Below are 17,728 nucleotides of genomic sequence, written 5' to 3'. Positions count from 1 at the left end.
ACAACCACCTGTAACTCCAGTGTCAGGGATGCAATGCCCTCTTGTTTCCACTGGCACACAAACAGCAGAGATTCACAGCTCTCTCTCTCTCTCTCTTTCACACACACACACACACACGTCTCACTCTCTCACAAACAGCAGAGATTCACAGCACTGTCTCACTCTCACACACTCTCTCTCTCTCTCTCTCTCACACACACACAGAGCATAAGATAAATCTAAAAACATGTTGCTTTCATTTGACTTCAAAATCCCAAATCCAGAATCTGTGGGGACAGTGGCCTTGCCCTGTGGTCCTAGTATTAGAGAACACAGTGTGGATTCAAGGCAACATTGTGGAGAGAGAGAGAGAGAGAGAGAGAGAGAGAGAGAGAGAGAGAGAGAGAGAGAGAGAGACTAGTCCTTGTGGGTGCAAAGTCATTGGTTGCCTTGTGACCCACTGTGCTGGCACCTATGTGACAGTCACTATAAGGAGAGGCCATGTGCCTCTATTGTGCTGCTATTGTAGAAAACGGTGAGAATCCATGTCTGAGTCCTGGCCCCACAGAGCCACCACTAAGGTGGCTACTTATTTATTTATTTTTTCTATCCTTTCCCATCCTTCTGAGTGGAGCTGCCCTGGACGGGTGGTCCTGGGATGGGGACACTCATCCGTGGCTCAGAGGGGAAACCACACCACATCTTGACTTCAGGAAAGCCAGGAAGTCCTTCCATCCCACCCCGCACATGTCCTGCATCTTCCCTGGCAAAACAGGTGACCGGGCTCAGAGAGTTCTGTGGAGTGACACAGTGTGACCTGTGCAGGGCAGGGCAGCTCCTATGGGAACCAGTGCCCTAGACAAGTAGTCCCGGTCAGTGTGCCTGAGGAACGTGGACATGAAGGCCCTTGACAGGCGAGGGTCACAGCTCCGAGCGTGCCGCCTTGGCTACAATCACCAGCTTGGAGAGCTCAGCTTTGAAGGCCCCAGGCCTGTGAGACACTGCAAGACACAAGCACAGTTAAACCCTGACAGAGGTCCGACAGAGGCCAGGTCTGGCTGGGCGTGAGGTGGATGAAAATAGAAAACTGCAGAGCCGGGCAGTGTGACACAAGGAGATCCTGGCCTGCATGGGGAACTACAAAGGAAACTGGGAAATTACAAAGAGGGCTAGCGGGCATGGTGAGGGTGGAGTCCTTGTTGAGGATCCCCCTCCTCCCAGCCCCCTGTGAGGGAGCTGGGGGCGTCGCAGGCATGGAGCCTCTGCCTAGAATTCCTCAGTGAAGCCTTTGAGTGGGCTCTTGTGAGGATGTGGACTGTCTTCCCTGGCTCTGCCAGTGTCTTCCTCACCAGGTCCTCACAGAGTCTAGTAGAGGTGCTCTGGTGCACTTGAGCCTCTAGACTTGGGCACTGAATGGTCCTTATGCTTTATGCAGCAGCTTGCCTCAGGTGTGTTGTCACAGCAACAGAAAGTGGACCAGTACTGGTGACTAGGATGCTGTGAACCAAACTGGCTGGAACAACCTTGACACAGGTTCATCCCACAAGCAGCTTGAATTTAGCCTGCAGCCCTTTCTCAAGACAGTTTCTGATCTGCAGTGCACAGGCACGAGGACCCTCCTCCACCTCTCTCCAAATGGCTCTTGCCGGGTGATGGCGTACCTCCCGCCTGCTGGGACCACCTTCACCTACCTGCTGTCTTGGTCACTTCAAACTCCTCACTTTTCAGGGGGACATCACTCTCTCTCTCAAATGCGGCTTTGGACTAAAATAAAACAGAATACTTGAGCAGACACACGTCATGGAGAGAGAAGTGCCCTCCGGTCCCCTCAGTTTTGTCTCCTGGGCACTGTGGCCTAAAGTCAGGCATGCTTGCTAGGGCGGGTGTGGTATTCCCAGGGAGTAGTCCCAGCAGAGCCCAAGCAGTGGGTCAGATCACAGGTGATGGACAGCCTCAGTCTGTCACCTTGGTTCCCAGAAACACACTTGGTGAGGCTGCTGAGGGCACTGGTACTCTGAGGAAGAGCCTATCATTGACTGCCCGAGGGACAGGAGCTGACTGAGGCCACCCTGGCTCCTCCAGCCACTCTGCAGGAACCACCCACATAGTGGGCCTCCCGCTGATGCCCTCAACTTGGGTGGGAGCCCTAGGGGTCAACAGGGTGGCTGAGTGACACGGGGCCCTGTCCCCTGCAGTGAATGGTATCTGGGGCCTTGCAGGTCCCTTTGTCCTCGGGTCCCCGTGACTGACACTCACATAAGCCATGGCATACTCGATCTCAGCACCTCGCAACTCAGCCTTGAACTGTGTGAAGTAGAGGTAGGATTTCCCCTGGGGCCTGTGGAAAGACAGAGTTAGCACAGGAATGGGGGAGGGGGAGGGGACCCAACTGAGGCCCCGGAAAGAGCCTGGTGATGTGGGACTCCATGGTGGTAAATCTCCAGGATGCCAAGGCCAGAGGTAAGAAGTAGCTCTATGGGCGCCAGGGAGTGGGGAAGGGACAGATGACAGCTCTGGGGTCAGGGAGTAGGGAAGGGACGGATGACAGCTCTGGGGTCAGGGCTATTGCCTGCTGTATACTTTCTTTTTTTTATTTCAAGACTGGTTTTTGAGGCAGGAAATGAGGTAGCCCAGAATGGCCCCCAGCTAACTCTGTGGCCGGGACTGGCCTTGAGCTCCTGGTATCCCGGCTTCTGCTTCCCCAGAACCGAACAATAGAATCAGCAGTGTTTTGGTGACTTCCTGTTGTGTGACCAGATTCCCCAGCCCCCTGCCTACTCTCTGACATCTTCCTCTCTCTTCCCTCCTTTGCCCAGTGCTGTGGTGCCAGCACACATACTGGAGCTTCCTTGGGGTTGCAGGACCACTGCCCAGCCTGTTCCTACTTGTCCTGCATGGACTGTGGTGTGCGCATGCAAAGTAGCTGGAGAGAGAGAGAGAGAGAGAGAGAGAGAGAGAGAGAGAGAGAGAGAGAGAGAACCTCTAGCCCAGCGTGTGCACAGCAGCTCACCTCCAGATGGTACAGGTAAAGTGCTGACTGTCTTCACTTGTCCCCAGGCTCATCTGCCATTGCTGGGGAGAGAGGACAGGCTTGATGAGCAAGGACAGGTGGTTAGCCTCTTCGCAAGGCCTGCTACACACGGTTCCTCCTAGGCTCTGTATCCTACACTAGAGCCACAGACACTGCCCTGCTGGTGGAGGGCACTATCCAGTCACTTTTTTTACCTGTAAGACATCTTGAGAACAAGCGGCAACAGTGAAGACCCTGTCTAAATTCAGTTGGGAACTGTGGATCAGCTACAGCACGGGGCTCTAGCTCCACTCCTGACCAGATTCCCCAGGCCCTGCTTGCTATCTGCCATCTTCTCCTCCCTTCCCTCCTCTGTCCAGTGCCTTGGTGCCAACACACTCACTGACAGCTTCCCCAGGGTCGCAGGACCACCACCCAGCCTGTTTCCAATTGTCCTGCATGGACCCGTGGTGTGCGCATACACAGTAGAGAATGTCTGTAGTTTGCACATGGGCAATGGGGAATGACTGTCACCCTAGCACCTAGCACTCAGGGCACCCAGGATTTAGTCTCACCTACATAAACTGTAGGGATCCAGCCTGGGCTATCAAAAGCCAACAATCCAACACAATCAACCAAAACCAAAGCCAAAAACCAGCCAGGGCTGGAGAGACAGCCCTGTACCTAAGAGCACAGGCTGCTCTTTCAGAGGTCCTTTTTCGGTCTCCACAGGCACCAGGTATGCAGCTGGTGCACAGATAATTAATGCAAGTAAAAACCATACACATAAAATTAAAACATAAGGGCTGGTGAGATGGCTTAGTGGGTAAGAGCACCCGACTGCTCTTCCAAAGGTCCGGAGTTCAAATCCCAGCAACCACATAGTGGCTCACAACCATCTGTAATGAGATCTGGCTCCCTCTTCTGGAGTGTCTGAAGACAGCTACAATGTACTTATATATAATAAATAAATAAATAAATCTTTAAAAAAAAAATCTCAGCAGAGGCTAGGGATGGAACTGGGCAGTGGAGTGGCTGCCTAACACACACAAGTCACAGGCACTGATCTTCACTATGGAAAAAAATCTTAAAAAAAAAAAATTAAAACATAAAAGTCAAAACCAAGAACAAAACCCCCAAACAACTAGCCAGTTCTCACAGAGTATTTGTGGCCCTCGCCTCCAGCCCTCACCCAGGGACGCCCATCACTGCCCTTCCCGGCTTCCCAAGGGGGGCTCTCAAGGCCAGGACCTACCTGTGTCAATTACAAGTTGTGTGTATTCTCCCCCAAGGTGAAGCCCTGAGACCTAACTGCACTCATGCCAAGGCCAGGGGCCAGCTCTGAGTGGTTCCTGGTGACGCCACAGATCTGCTAACTCCTGACTCTGTGCTGTTCCCAGAGCCTCTGCTGTCTGAAAATAGCCCATCTGAGAAACGCTGCTCAGGGGGCCCACACCTTGCTTTTTCTTTAGCGACAGTCTTGTGTCCTTGATCTCTCTGTAGAGAATGACCTTGAACTCCAGATTCTCCTGCCTCAGCCACGAGAGAGCTGCCTGCCATCTATCCTACTTGCTACTGGGCCCTCTTATAGCCATTTAATCTCTGGCACAGCCAAACCCTAAAACCTCTCACAGAATAAAGTAGAAAATCTCCATCCCCTGGGTCATTCACATTAAAGCACACAATCTGTGAAGTCCACAGTGCAGCCATGACAACCTTGCATCTAGAACATTCCATCAGTCCAAAAGGCAGCCCCATGCTGAGCCTCCCCTCAAGCCTCTCTCTGGCCCAGCACATCCACTTTCTATCTCAGGGCTCCTGTCCTGGATACTTCATGTAATGGAATCCCACAGCGTGACTTGTGTCTCTGTCTCTCACTGAGTAGCATCCTTGAGGTCCCTCTAGACTGGGGTGGGGTCAGTGCCGCTCTCCTTGTAATAGAAATCGTCACTGTCACACTCTCCCTGAGCTCACTGGGAAACTGGTTCTGGAAGTGGGATCTCAAGGCACTGTCTCCGTGGTCTTGGAGGGAGGGATGGCCCAGCCCGGTAATGGGCAGCAACGACAACAGCAGGCATAAGCCACTCCAGGAGCTAACTACAGACTGCTGGAGAGAGGTTTGGGGAACAGGTGCTGCTCCTGATGGATGACCTGCTGTCCTGGACAGTTTCATCTCAACTCAGCAAGCTAGAGTCACAGGCAAGGAGGAGTCCTCAGTTGAGAAAACACCTCCATAAACTCAGACTTTCCACCAGCCTCCAGGACATTTTCTTAGTGATTAGCCTAGCCCACTGTTGGTGGAGCCCTCTCTGAGCTGGTGGCTCTGGGTTCTCTAAGAGAGCAGGCTGAGCAAGCCATGAGGAGTAAGCCAGTAAGCAGCACCCTCATGGGCCTCTGCATCAGCTCCTGCCTCCAGGCTCCTGCCCTGCTTGAGTTCCTTCAATGATGCCAGTGATATGGAGGTGCAAGCTGAATCCACACTTTCTTTTTTTTTTTTTTAAGATTTATTTATTTATTATATGTAAGTACACTGTAGCTGTCCTCAGACACTCCAGAAGAGGGCGTCAGATCTCGTTACGGATGGTTGTGAGCCACCATGTGGTTGCCGGGATTTGAACTCTGGACCTTCGGAAGAGCAGTCGGGTGCTCTTACCCACTGAGCCATCTCACCAGCCCGAATCCACACTTTCTACCCAGCCTGCTTCGGTTATCATCACAGCAGTGGTGAGTCTAAGTAGAATACCCATGCTCAGTCCCCAGCACCCACAGGACAGCTCACAACCACTCAATAACCCAAGCTCCTCTAACATCAGAGACACACGTGCATACAGCCACACATCCAACTACATACACATGCTTAAAAACCCTGCCTCTAGGGGAGAGGGTAGGCTGGGAGCTAGGTCCTAGGGGCTTGCCCATGGGCTCTCCAGCTGACTGCCATCTTGCTTCCTCTGATGGTTTCTTCTTATTCACTAACCAAGGATTGGCAGAGATGGCTCGGTGGTTATAGCACTGGCTGCTCTTGCAAGAGGACCTGAGTTTGATTCCCAGCAACCACATGGTGGCTCACAACTGTAACTCCAGTTCCAGGAGATCCGATGCCCCCTTCGGGCCTCTGTGGTCACTGCATGCTGGTTTCTGCTCATTGAGTACTTAACTGAAGATGGTTTTGCTGTCTGTAGTCTCTCCATTTCTTTTCCTTATTTGCTATGTACATAATAAACTCATTCATTCAATGCCACGAGCAGGGCTGTTATCTCTCTCCATGCCATACACAATGCTCTTGTTCACGGGTGTGTGATATTCCTACTGTTGAGGTGCTGTGTGCCCCTGCCCATCCGTGGACACTAAGACACTTCCACTCATTGCTCCTATGGAAAGCTCTGCTCAGAACATGCATGTCCAAGGTTCTGGATACACCAGTATTTCCAATGAATGAACTAACTAACTTGTGTGTGGGACAGTTGTCTCCCAGAGTGTGCAGGCAGCTAACCTCATAACAGTTCACCTCGATGCCCTGGGTGCCGCTGAGGTATCGGCCCTCTTGTCAGCTTACAGGCTGCCCTGAGGACTGTCCCAGGCTCTGGTGGCTCACTGCTTACACATAGACTAAGAGTCAGGGATCCGTACCGTGGGCTGCTGATTCCATTAGGCGGAAGCCAAGGCAACTAGCAGTCCTTCAGGCTCAAGGGACTGGGACTTCAGAGCCTCGGGAATCTGGCCACTTTCCCTTGACACCAGTCGTGTGACACCCTGAGGAACTTACCTCGTTGGTCCCTCCTTGGGAAGCGTAGGTGAATGTGCATGTAAACTTGTTCTGTAGAAGGAGAAATAAAAGGAGGCTGAAGGGCAAAGATCTCAATACTCAGAACCAAGACCCTAGCATACTGGGCATGGTCCTGTATGCACATCATCTCTGGTATCCAGGAGGCTGGCGCAGAACTGGGAAACTGGGACATAAGCTAATCTGGGTGACTTAGCGAGGTGCTGTCCCAATGTAAAACAGATCAAAAAGGCCTGAGATATACATCAGCCCCTGCCCAGAAGGTCAAGGGTTGAGCCTGTCTAGAATCCAGCAGTGAGGGGTTGGGAGGGTGACTCAGGGGTGGAGTCCCACCTAGAATCCCCTAATGAGGAGCTAGGGATGTGGCTCAGGGGTGGAGCCCCTGCCTAGGGCCGGGGCAGAACACTGGCTCTGCCTATGTGAGACTATAGGTTCCATCCCTCAGTACACCCTCCAGAGGCCACCAGATTTCTCTCCTCTCAGGAGCTCAGAACTTTGCTCAAATCACTGCGATTTCCTAGGAAGGTCAAATGGCCTTCAGCAGTCATCCCTAGAACATCGCCTATGAGGTCAGTACTCGGGGCTTCTGATAGGTACAAGCTTGTACTGCTTCCTGCCCGCAACACAAACCTGCCAGGAAGCACAGGACTATAGTAATGGTCTCAAGAAATGGTCACTAGGGACACAGCTGTCCCAGAAGCCAAGCTGGGGCGGGCAGAGGCTAGGCTGACTGCTGGCTCGCTAAAAGGAGAGGTGATGGACTCGTGTAAGGCTTGGGGGTGCTTCCGCTCTAGTCAGGGTTCAGTGAGTAACCCACGTGCGACCTGTATAGCCAGTCCCCTAGATCCGTTGCTCTTATCAACCAGCATTCCCTTTTCTACAATGAGATGGGCAGTGGGAAGTCGCCTTGCAGGTAGGGAGTGACTGACAGAAGACAGACGAGGCAGCCAGGTCCCTTCTTCAGGTAGCCCTGCCCCTGCCACTCTGGCCGGTCTCCAGGACCACCTGATCGGAAGTCCATAGGCATCGATTCCCGGGCAGGAGGCTTAGCACGTACCCCGGGTCCTACGTCCTGGGAGAACGAATGCACCACCCCTCCGGGCCTCACGTCAAATGGCACAGTGGTGGGCTCGGACACAGCGGCCACCAATTTCAGCGCCGTGGCCGCCAGGACCACCGCAGTCCAGAAGCCTCCGCTGGGGGCTGCCATCTTGCTTCCGGGGCAATGCGCAGGCGCTCGCGAACGTGGAGTGACACGCGCGGGACACGTCAGCGCCGAACGGTGACAACGTCGCCCCGCCCGATTTGGCTGCTATGGTGGGGCGGGACTCGACTTGGCACGTGATGCTCTACAGCGCCTCTGATTGACGCTCGCGGATGCCTGGAGGGCGACTTCGTCTCGGCGCTGTTTGGGTTGGAGTTTGCAGGTAACATTTGCCTTTCCCGTCCCCCGGATATTTTTATATCTCACTTAAATGGGCTCCCGGACTCACTTCAGGACAATATGGGGGTTGACAGTGTTTAATTTTGTTAGATTATCCATTTGTTAATAAATATGGTTTATTTCACTTTTGTCTATTTTTTTGGTTTTGGTTTCAGAGAAAGGGTCCTGGAACTCTCTCCAGGCTAGCCCGGAACTCAGATCTGCCTGACTCTGCCACCTGAGTGCTGAGATTAAAGGTGTAGGCCTCCACCACCACCTGTTGATTGTTTTTTGTTTTGTAACATTTTACATATATATATATATATATACACACACACATGCATGCATACATATTTTTTTAAGGTTTGTTTTTTGGTTGTTTTTTTTGAGGGGGGGTGTCAAGACAGGGTTTCTCTGTAGCCCTGGCTGTCCTGGAATTCACTCTGTAGACCAGGCTGTCCTCAAACTCAGAAATCCACCTCCCTCTGCCTCCCAAGTGCTGGGATTAAAGGTGTGCGACACCGCTGCCCGGCATATTTTTCAAAAATATTTTATTGTGAGGGCTGCGGTGATGGCTCAGCAATTAAGAGCACTGGCTGTTCTATAGAGGACCAAGATTTGAAGCCCAGCACCCACATGGTGGTTTACAACTTTAACTCCATTTCCAAGAGATCCAATGTCTTCTGGCCTCTGCAGGTACCAGGTATGCATGTGGTGCACAGACATGAAAATAATATAATAGCAATACTTTAAAAGTGGAGTCTTCCGGTTTTGCAGCTTCCTATAGGTCACAGGTGTTGCTATGCTGTTACCGGACCTAGAGCATGCCTGGCCAGCCCTCTGCTGCTGAATAATTTTCCCATCTTTCCACTGGCCAGCGAGATGGAAGTGAGTAAAGGGCTTGCAGCCATGACAGCTGACTGTCCTTCAGCCCTGGGACCTAGATGGTGACAGAACTGACTTCTAAAAGCTGTTCTCACTACATGTGAATTGGGACAAGCAGCCTTGCACAACAGAAAATAAGTATGTAACTTAAAATTAGACTCTAGGGCCAAGTGATCCTCAATCTAGTTACAAGAACCTCTTTCCTCTCAAATGGCTGCTGATGCCACCTTAGCCTGCCCCATCCCAGGCCTCCTGTAGTCCCTGAGCGGTGCACCACAAAAGCCAGAGGAGTGGCGGGGTCCTCCTTTCCACCCCAGCCTATGGGCTGCTGCGGTAAAGTGTCCCACAAGTGCTGTCAAAAGTGGCAGCACCAGTGACATCTCAACCTGCAGTCCTCATGGGAGCTGTTCACAGTGGCTCATCTCCTCCCCAGCCTACCCCACCCCCAGCAGTCCCACAGAGATGTCGCCTCAGCAAAAGCTGGCTGCAGCCAGGAAGGACTTCCCACCCTTAGCCATGGGCCTGATGCAGGGAAAGGGGGTGAAAAAAAAAAGCCACCAATCGCTGAGCAGGAATCTCCCTTGAGATTTCTATTAAAAAAAAAAAGCCCACCAATCACTGAGCCTCCCCTGAGCTCAGCACTGGAAATTCCACCAGTCCTCAATCTGGACATCTCTGCCCCTCTCAGAAATCCAAGCACTGCCCCCTCGGCCCAATTCCCAGTTGTCTGCTCCTGGGAGACAAAGGGCAGCTGTCCCTGGACTCCTCAATAAATTTCTTTCATGATATTTTCTGCCTGGTGTGACTCTCTCCTCAGAAGAAGCCAAGAAGAAAAGAGGCAATGAAGAAGCAGGGATGGAGCAAGGCCCCCTGAGTGCCACAGCTCAGCAGGGGATACCTTCTTCCCCTAAGAGCCCCATTACCTCTGCTGAGGAGGCTTCCTCTCAGAGCTATGTGGTTCCTGGGCCCAAGTGTCCCACCTGACACCCCAAGGGCCCACAGAGCCCCCTGCAGTCCCTCTGTTCTCCAGCCAACACCACTTGAGAAGGAGCCTCACTGCGGCACCATTTTCATTTGGAATTGTTTAATGAGTCTACATACCACATAATTATAAAAGAATAAGAATTGACAAAAATATTTTCTTTCCATAATATGTAGAGGTGGTTTGGTTTTGTTTTTTTTTTTTTGTTTTTTTTTTTTTTTCTTTTTTACTTCTTTATGCCAGAACTCTCGTAGGAGGGAGTGGGGAAGGGCTATAACCCTGAGGTCAGGACAGGTCCTACTCCCGACCCTGACACCCCTAGGTGGTAACTGAGGAGGATCCGGGCAGCAGACAGGAGGGCAGAAGGTGCCCAGACAGGGGCTTGGCAGCTCCACATAGTCTGGGCGTTGGGAGACCGTGGGGTCCCCAGACGCCCAGTGCTGTACCTTCAGTTTCATTACTCGGTACCGCTTACTTCCTGTCTTTTAAATAATTATTTAAAATGCCCACCACAAACACACATGACTCTGCAGGGGGCAGCAGGTGGCAGGCACATGCTTCTGCACTAGGATGGAGCTGCAGGTTCGGGGCCATGGCAGTCTGGTGGAGGCTGTGTGCTCAATGGCGGCTTCTCCTCACCAGCTCGAGGAGGGCGGCATGGGGGCCGCCACTGCCTCTGTCCTGGCTCCCAGGCAGCAGCAGCAGCAAGCAAATTGGAAGCTTCAAAAATGAAAGGATTACAAAAACGCAAGAAGAGCAGCGGTGGCGGCGTCAGGAGTCGGGACTGAGGTCACAGGTGTTCCTGCAGAAAGTGCAGCAGCGTCACCTCGTAATGCTCTCCGGACTCGCGGCAGCGGATGCTATGTCTCTCGTTTGGGTAGATCTGCAGAAGAGGCAGGGCTGTGGTCAGGCCCACCTGGGGACCCCACTGCACCCCTAGGGCGGGTTCACTAGTGGCTCACCACATAGGACTGAGGCCTCGGTGACATAGTTACTGTGGCACCAGGTCTACGGTGAGTGGATCTCTTCCACAGACCACAGCCGTCAGCCACAAGTGATTTCAGGGAAGGCTGAAAACCCTGCTATCCTTGCCTGCTGTAAATCCATCCATGGACAAGTTTGAGGACACCGACCCCACCCAAACCTCAGGTCCCTGAGCAGTTAGGGACAGCAAACTCATGGAGTCCTTCAGAGAAGGATCCCTGCCCCTCTGCTGTCCTGGTTGTCTGGTTTCCCCCACAGTCCACTCTCACACTGGCACTGTCTCCCCACCTCAGGGATGAAGACCTGCCTCTGCAGTAAGCCACACCCCTCGCCAACAAGGCTCCCCCAGCAAGGCCCCAAATCTTAGGGCTCTCACTCTCATGGCTGTGCCTGGGTCTGGGGCTCCCTGGGCCTCTTTCTAAACCAACTCACTCAGTCCTGGACCTTTAAATGTCCTCTCCCTCAGGTAACTGCTCTTGGGTCTCTAATCATTGGGGGGCACTCCCATGCCTGTAGCCAAGTGGGTTCATCAAAACTGGGGTCTTACTGAGGGGTAGTCACTGAGGTGTTGTCACTGATGCAGCCTGGGATGTGGTGACCATTGGCACAGGCTGGTCAGTAAAGACGTGACTGAACACAGGACCCTTCGGAGCTCACACAGTAGAAGGGGCATGGGGTAGGGGGACAGAGGATGGGCGCCTGGGACTTTGACCTGGTCCCCAAACCGTGTACCTGAAGCTGGTATGGCTTCCCTGCTCGGATCAGCTGGGACACCAGGAAATTTGTGTGGAAGAAGTGAACGTTCTCGTCCAGGAAGCCGTGGAGGATAAGCAGGCGGTTAGGCCTAGAGAAGAGAGCGGAGCTGGTAAAGTCCTGGGACTCAGGGCAGTGCCCACAGGCTCAGAGTCATCCCCCAGTTCCAGTGCAGCAGGCAGGACTGAAGCAGAGGGAAAGGGGTGTCTACAGTAGTTCCATGCCTAGGCATGGTGGAAAGTTCTGGAAGCATCTTCTCACCTGTGACTCCTCAGAATATCAAAAGGGGTAGGAGGAACCAGGAAGGTGGGTACTCTCCTTTAACTCAGATTTATTTACTCCTGTATTTATTTCTGAGGCAAGGTCTCATGTAGCCAGGTTGCCTGAACTCCTGATCCTCCTGCCTCTACCTCTCGAGTGCTGGGCTGACAGGCCGTGTACCGTCAGGCCTGGGTTCTACATTGGGGCCCTGGGCTTCCTGCATGCTGGGCACACGCGCTACCACGAAGCCAGGCCTACCTAGCCATTTTATTTGAACTTTATATGCTTATGCACAACCACAATGCTCAGGCAAGTGATAGCCTTTGATGCTTCATAATGTTGTGTACCCATTAGTTACTTCTTTAGTTCTAGAACATTCCATCCCTGCAGAGAAAGAGCTGTCCTAGTATAGTGATGCCTGGGTCCTGGCAGCCCCTCCTCTGCTTCCACACCTCAGCTTGGCACATGGGAGCCTGACTGTAGGAGTCTTGCAGGGGTGCAGGCAATAGCTTGTGCCTCACTATAGCTGCCTGGGTCTGACACTGGCATCTGGCAGGCGACCATGTGTGAGGTCAAGACAGGACCTCACGGGGCTACTGGAGCTGTGAGGCCAGGGTGCCACAGTCAGTTGTAGACTTAGCCCCAAGTCCTGCACTTGTGGGGCCTGCTCTAACGACACCCTAACAGAAACCTGGACGCCTGAGCTCATCGGATGGCTGGCAGGGAGGGTGGGAGCTGGGCGGCAGATGGCGAGTGGGTGCTTACTCATTGGGCAGCTTCTCCACATGCAGGGCTACAGACCCTGCCTCATAGCCTTGCTGGTTATTTTCGGGGACATCCATGTATCGTTCCGTGTACCCCGTGTCATAGGCCATCCACACAGTGACAGGAGCGCCCGCAATGGCTACCTGGAAGACACAGGGGACGGATGGGGCAGGGAGAGAGGCGTCGGATGTGGAGTGTGGCCTTGGCCGAGATTGTGGGCCTCAGCGGAGGGCTGGGAAGCTCATGCATGGGGGTGGTGGCTGGAAGGGGGCCCTCAGACAGGTCCTGTGGGCCTTAAGCTGCTCGGGGACACACAGGATGTGGAGGGAGGGCCCGTCCCACCTTCCAGCCTCCTCCGCCTCCTCATGGCCGCCGCCCCACAGTGCCCTGCGAGTCCCGGGGCCTGCGCCCCCCTGCTGCTCCTCACAGCATGCCCCACCTCTGCCCCTCCGAGGCGGGGGTCCCGGGCTTGGCCTCCCACATAGAGCTGCTGGCGGATGCCATCCTGGGGTCGGTGGTGGCAGGCAATGAGGAGGGGGACTCGGCCTCGTGGGGCGGCTGCGGGGAGAGATAGGCAGGTGGCAAGGCCCTGCCGAGGTGCTTGCTCTGGGGTGGGGCTCTGGGGTGGGCATCAGGCTGCAGGTGGCCACACAGGAGCGAAACCCACCTTGAACACTTGTGGCTTGTGGATGAGCCCCATGAGTGAGAGGAAGCCACCGTAGGACCAGCCATGGATGGCGACTCGGCTCAAGTCAATGAAGCCATACTTCTCAGCCACGTACTGCAAGCCTTCCACCTGGTCCTCAATCTCCACCTGGCCCTGTGGAAATCCAGCCCACTTGTGACTTCCACTGGGGGATGACCAGCATCTCACACCATGTCGCCATGGTGCTAGTGAGAAAAGCCTGTGCTCTTAGACACCAAGTAGTATTTAGAAGTATATGCCCAGAAGGGCCCTGCTAAAGCTGTTCTTTATGTGTGCAGGCTGGCACCATCAGCTCTATCATCACCACCACCATTATCACCACCATTAAAACGATCATCTCTGCCATCATAACCACCACCACCATCACCACCACCATCATACCACCATCATCACCATCTTCATCACCACTATCACGATCATCATGATCATCACCAACATCATCATCACCATTGTCTCAGTCACTACCACCCTATCTGTTCCCTTCTTTTGTCATACTCTTGGGTTCCCTAGACTGAGGCAACTCCATAGTGTTAGGCTGTGTTTGGGCCACCATCCTCTCCCTTCCCACTCAGGGCTGGTTAGAGTGGAGGAAACTTGTGTTCCCCAGGACCTACTTGTTCTCAAGGTCCACACTGCAGAAGCAGGACTCACCATTTGATTTTTCAGGGCCCCCTCGAAGTGCAGGCCCCGCTGACAGGAGCCCCGACCATCGATCACCACCACAGCATAGCCCAAGGATGCCAGTGTATTTAGCCGCAGGTATTTGATGCCCTTGAAGGAGTTGTTCACCAACTGCACCTACAGGCAAGGTGGGCAGGCGGTGAGAGCTGCGGGGGTGCTGGGGGTGGGTGGTAAGAGCTATGGAGGTGCTTGGGGAGTGGGGAGTGAGAGCTGCAGGGGGCGGGGGGGGTGACAGCTGCAGGGGGGTGGGGGGAAGTGCTGGGGGTGGTTAGTGATAGCTGTGGGGCTGCTGGGTGGGCAAGGCCTGGGCCAGGGTGCATGCACCTGTGGGCCCCCATAGACAAAGAGCACAGTGGGGTGCTTCCTCCCAGGTTGCAGGGTGTGTGGCTTGTAGATCATGCCGTAGAGCTGCACGTCTGCACGGGTGTGGAAGTGGAAGATCTCAGGGGGCACATAGTCTGGAGGGCAATCTGAGAAAACAAAAGCGCTGTGTGGAGTGGCTGGTGAGACCATGCCCGCTGCAAGACCTGGCCCATGGACCTACCTGCCCCTGCTGCTTCTGCCTGAAGGATGATCTTGGGGGAGCTGCATGGGGGCCACCACAGGGGGCAAACAATCCCAATGGCCAAGAACTTGCCCCACCCCAGGGTTTTTCCACCACAGGGTTCTGGCCACTGTGGGTAGTTGCAGTATGGTGAAAGCCAATGATGGCTTCAGATCAATATACACAGTACCCCCAACCGTGACTGCCCTGGGTCCCCCACTCTGTTTCTCACAGCCACACCGGCCACCTAAGACACGGATTTCTTTATATAGCCCACACTGGCTTGGACTCAAACTTAGAATCCTCCTGCCTCCACCTCCTGAGGGCTAGGATGAGCACACTTGGTGTGGCAGTTTGAATTGGTTTGGCCCTGATTAGACTCGTGAACAAATGCTTGACAGGTAGTGGCACCGTTAGGAAGTGAGGCCTTGCTGGAGAAACTGTGTCATTGTTAGGGTGGGCTTTGAGGTTCCCTGTACTCAAGCTACACCCAGTGTGGCTCAAAGTATCCCTCTGTGGCCTGTGGTCCAAGATCTAAAACTCTCAACGCCTTCTCTGGCACTATGTCTGCCTGCACACCACCATGCTTGTTGCCAGGAAGATAATGGACCAGGTTGGAGAGATAGTTCTGTGGTTAAGAGCACTGACTGCTCTTCTAGAGGTCCTGAGTTCAAATCCCAACAACCACATGGTGGGTCACAACCATCTGTTATGGGATCTGATGCCCTCTTCTGGTGTGTCTGAAGACAGCTATAGAGTACTCATACACATAAAATAAATAAATCTTAAAAAAAAAAAAAAGACGGTGAAGTGACCCTCTGAACTTGTCGAGGTGGTGGTGGTGTCTTTTCATAGCAATGAAACCCTAAGACAGAACTTGGTATCAGGGACTGGGTGTTGCTGTGAAAGACCTGACCATCCTTCTGTTTGGAGAAATATGGATTTAGGGACTTTGGATTTGTAAAGCCGTGGAATGTTTTAAGTAGGGATAAACAGGCTATATTAGTAGTAACATAGAAGACGGTGGTGCTGAGGGTGGTTTCAACTCTGGGGGCCTGGCGCAAGAGGATTCAGAGAAGAATGTTAGTATGTGTATGGCCTAGAGGCTGTTCTTATGATATTTTGGCTAAGAGTGTGGCTGATTTCTGTCCTTGTCTGAATAGTCTGCCTTGAAGCTAAAGTGAAGAGTTTAAGATTAATTGTAGTGGCAGAGGAAATCTCAAAAGGGACCTGAGATATACTCTCTTGGTGACTGCTAGAGTTCACTCTCGTGAAAAGGAGCAAGCTGAGCAAGGCGAGATACAAAAGGAGAAAGGAGGCGCCAAGAAAAATGTGGCTGAGCTAAAGCCTCAGTTGGAGAAATAAAAACAAGTTAAAGATATTAAAAGGAATAAGGGAGCTGTGACCTCGGGCCAAGATCCCACCCAGCTAAGCCTCTACCATGTGAAAGGATTTGCGACTAGGTCCAGGCGCATGCCTTTAATCCCAGCACTGTGGAGACAAGAGGCATGCAGATCTATGAGTTGAAGACACGCCTGGTCTATAGCGAGTTCCAGGGCAGCCAGGCTTAGGCCACGTAGGAAACCACTGAAAACAGAAAGCTGGTGAGGATGTAACTGAATAAGGAGGCCATGCTCCAGTCCCAGCAAGCAGCAGAACTTGGCAACTTTGGCCATCTGGTTCTGGGTTTAGAGTCAAGGTTAGAAGAAAGGGGCTATGGAGTCTCCCTCGGTGAGTAAGGAAAGCTGCGGAGGCCAGGTGTGTGGCAGGGCTGTCCCTGCATGGAGGCCCTGAGGGGCCACTGTAGAAAGCTGTGAAGGTGAAGCCTGGAATGCTCTGGAGGGCCCAAGAGGTGAGAGATGCCAGAGCCATGGGATATGTGCTGAGGAGACCTGCTAATACGGTATGGAGCCAGCCTACGAGAAAGAAGAGAGTGTGCTTTCATCAACAAAGCTGGAGAGAGTTGGAAATCTGCATAGTCTGACATTAGACAGAGATGCAGTGTTTGGGGCTCTCCCAGTGTTTTCAGTCTTGCTTTGGTCCAGTTTTCCTCACTATGTTCCCATCCCTAAATGTTGGAATGGTAATGTATATCCTGTGCCACTGTATGTTAGAAGTATGTGATCTGCTTTTTAACTTTGATTTTATAGGGGATTACAGTTATGAGACTGCATGAATCTCAGAAGAGACTTTGAACGTTGGACTTTTTAACATTGTTAAGACTGTGACAGACTATGGGGACCTTTGAAGTTGGACTAAATACATTTTGCATTATGTTGTGGCTATAAGCCTATGGGGGCCGGGGAATAGAATGTGGTGGTCTGAATATGCTATGTCCCCATAGACCCCTGTATTTGAATGCCTCACCTACAGGGTGTGCCACTATTAGGAGGTGTGGCCTTGTTGGAGGAAGTGTATGTGTCACTGTGAGGGCGGGTTTGTAGGTGTAGTGTGGCTCTCAGTCTCCTGTTGCTTATGGATGGAGAACTCTCAGCTCCTTCTCTAGCACCAGGCCTGCTTGGACGATGCCATATTTTCCACCATGATGACAACAGACTGAACCTCAGAACTGTAAGAGTTGCCTTGGTCATGGTGTCTCCTCACATCAATGGAACTCAGACTAAGATGCATGGGTTCTGGGAATGAAGCTGGAGCTTCTGATATGCCTGAATTCTGCCGCTGAGCCCCTGCCACCCTTCTAGGTCTTTCCAAGGCATGCTCAGGACAGTGAACTAACAAGGACCCAAAGTCCTATGTGCTGAAACTGAACCTCAAAGCCTTGCAGGCAGAGCTGCAGTGCACCTCAGGCTCTGGGGTGATTTCTCAGAACATCTCTTTTTCTGAGGTCCCTCTGGTAACTGACCCTGTACTCCCTGTCAGAATTACAACTTCCACAGGGCAGTGGTGGCACATGCCTTTAATCCTAGTCCTCCAGAGGCAGAGGCAGGCAGATCAGATCTGAGCTGGAGGC

General features: G+C 52.8%; 2 protein-coding genes across 4 annotated transcripts in view; both read right to left on the bottom strand.

Annotated features, from left to right (window-relative positions):
• Nucleotides 1-527: 527 nt before the first annotated feature.
• Nucleotides 528-8,041, bottom strand: Mydgf (myeloid derived growth factor). Its single transcript, XM_021149344.3, has 6 exons — nucleotides 7,831-8,041; nucleotides 6,756-6,806; nucleotides 2,990-3,051; nucleotides 2,236-2,317; nucleotides 1,671-1,743; nucleotides 528-980 (listed from the first exon to the last, which is right to left on the bottom strand). The coding sequence occupies exons 1-6, from the start codon at nucleotides 7,981-7,983 to the stop codon at nucleotides 901-903; spliced, it is 501 nt and encodes a 166-aa protein (XP_021005003.1). The 5' UTR covers nucleotides 7,984-8,041; the 3' UTR covers nucleotides 528-900.
• Nucleotides 8,042-10,148: 2,107 nt separating this feature from the next.
• Dpp9 (dipeptidyl peptidase 9) overlaps nucleotides 10,149-17,728 on the bottom strand; it is a 33,176-nt gene continuing 25,596 nt past the window's right edge. For 2 of the 3 annotated variants that reach the window (XM_021149326.3, XM_021149324.3), the window contains exons 16-21: nucleotides 14,538-14,683; nucleotides 14,184-14,330; nucleotides 13,494-13,646; nucleotides 12,827-12,969; nucleotides 11,780-11,891; nucleotides 10,149-10,946 (exon numbers count right to left, since the gene is read on the bottom strand). In XM_021149326.3, the coding sequence (XP_021004985.1) occupies nucleotides 10,854-10,946; nucleotides 11,780-11,891; nucleotides 12,827-12,969; nucleotides 13,494-13,646; nucleotides 14,184-14,330; nucleotides 14,538-14,683 (794 nt within the window). In that variant the 3' untranslated portion in view covers nucleotides 10,149-10,853. Of the gene's footprint in view, nucleotides 10,947-11,779; nucleotides 11,892-12,826; nucleotides 12,970-13,265; nucleotides 13,385-13,493; nucleotides 13,647-14,183; nucleotides 14,331-14,537; nucleotides 14,684-17,728 lie in introns of those variants that run through there. The other variant, XM_021149327.3, reaches the window with a different exon arrangement.

This window comes from Mus caroli, unplaced genomic scaffold, assembly GCF_978045245.1.
Source record: "Mus caroli unplaced genomic scaffold, Mus_caroli_1 scaffold_18, whole genome shotgun sequence".
In the NCBI taxonomy this organism is placed as follows: Eukaryota; Metazoa; Chordata; class Mammalia; order Rodentia; family Muridae; genus Mus; species Mus caroli.
This window is presented reverse-complemented; position numbering and strand designations above follow the sequence as displayed.

Excerpts from the sequence above, each read along its gene's own strand:
- Mydgf (XM_021149344.3), bottom strand. The coding sequence starts at position 7,983 with ATGGCAGCCCCCAGCGGAGGCTTCTGGACTGCGGTGGTCCTGGCGGCC. Across the intron at positions 6,807-7,830 it reads CCCAGGACGTAGGACCCGGG|AACAAGTTTACATGCACATT; the intron begins GTACGTGCTAAG and ends CTCCTTCTACAG. Across the intron at positions 981-1,670 it reads TGAAGTGACCAAGACAGCAG|TGTCTCACAGGCCTGGGGCC; the intron begins GTAGGTGAAGGT and ends TGTGTCTTGCAG.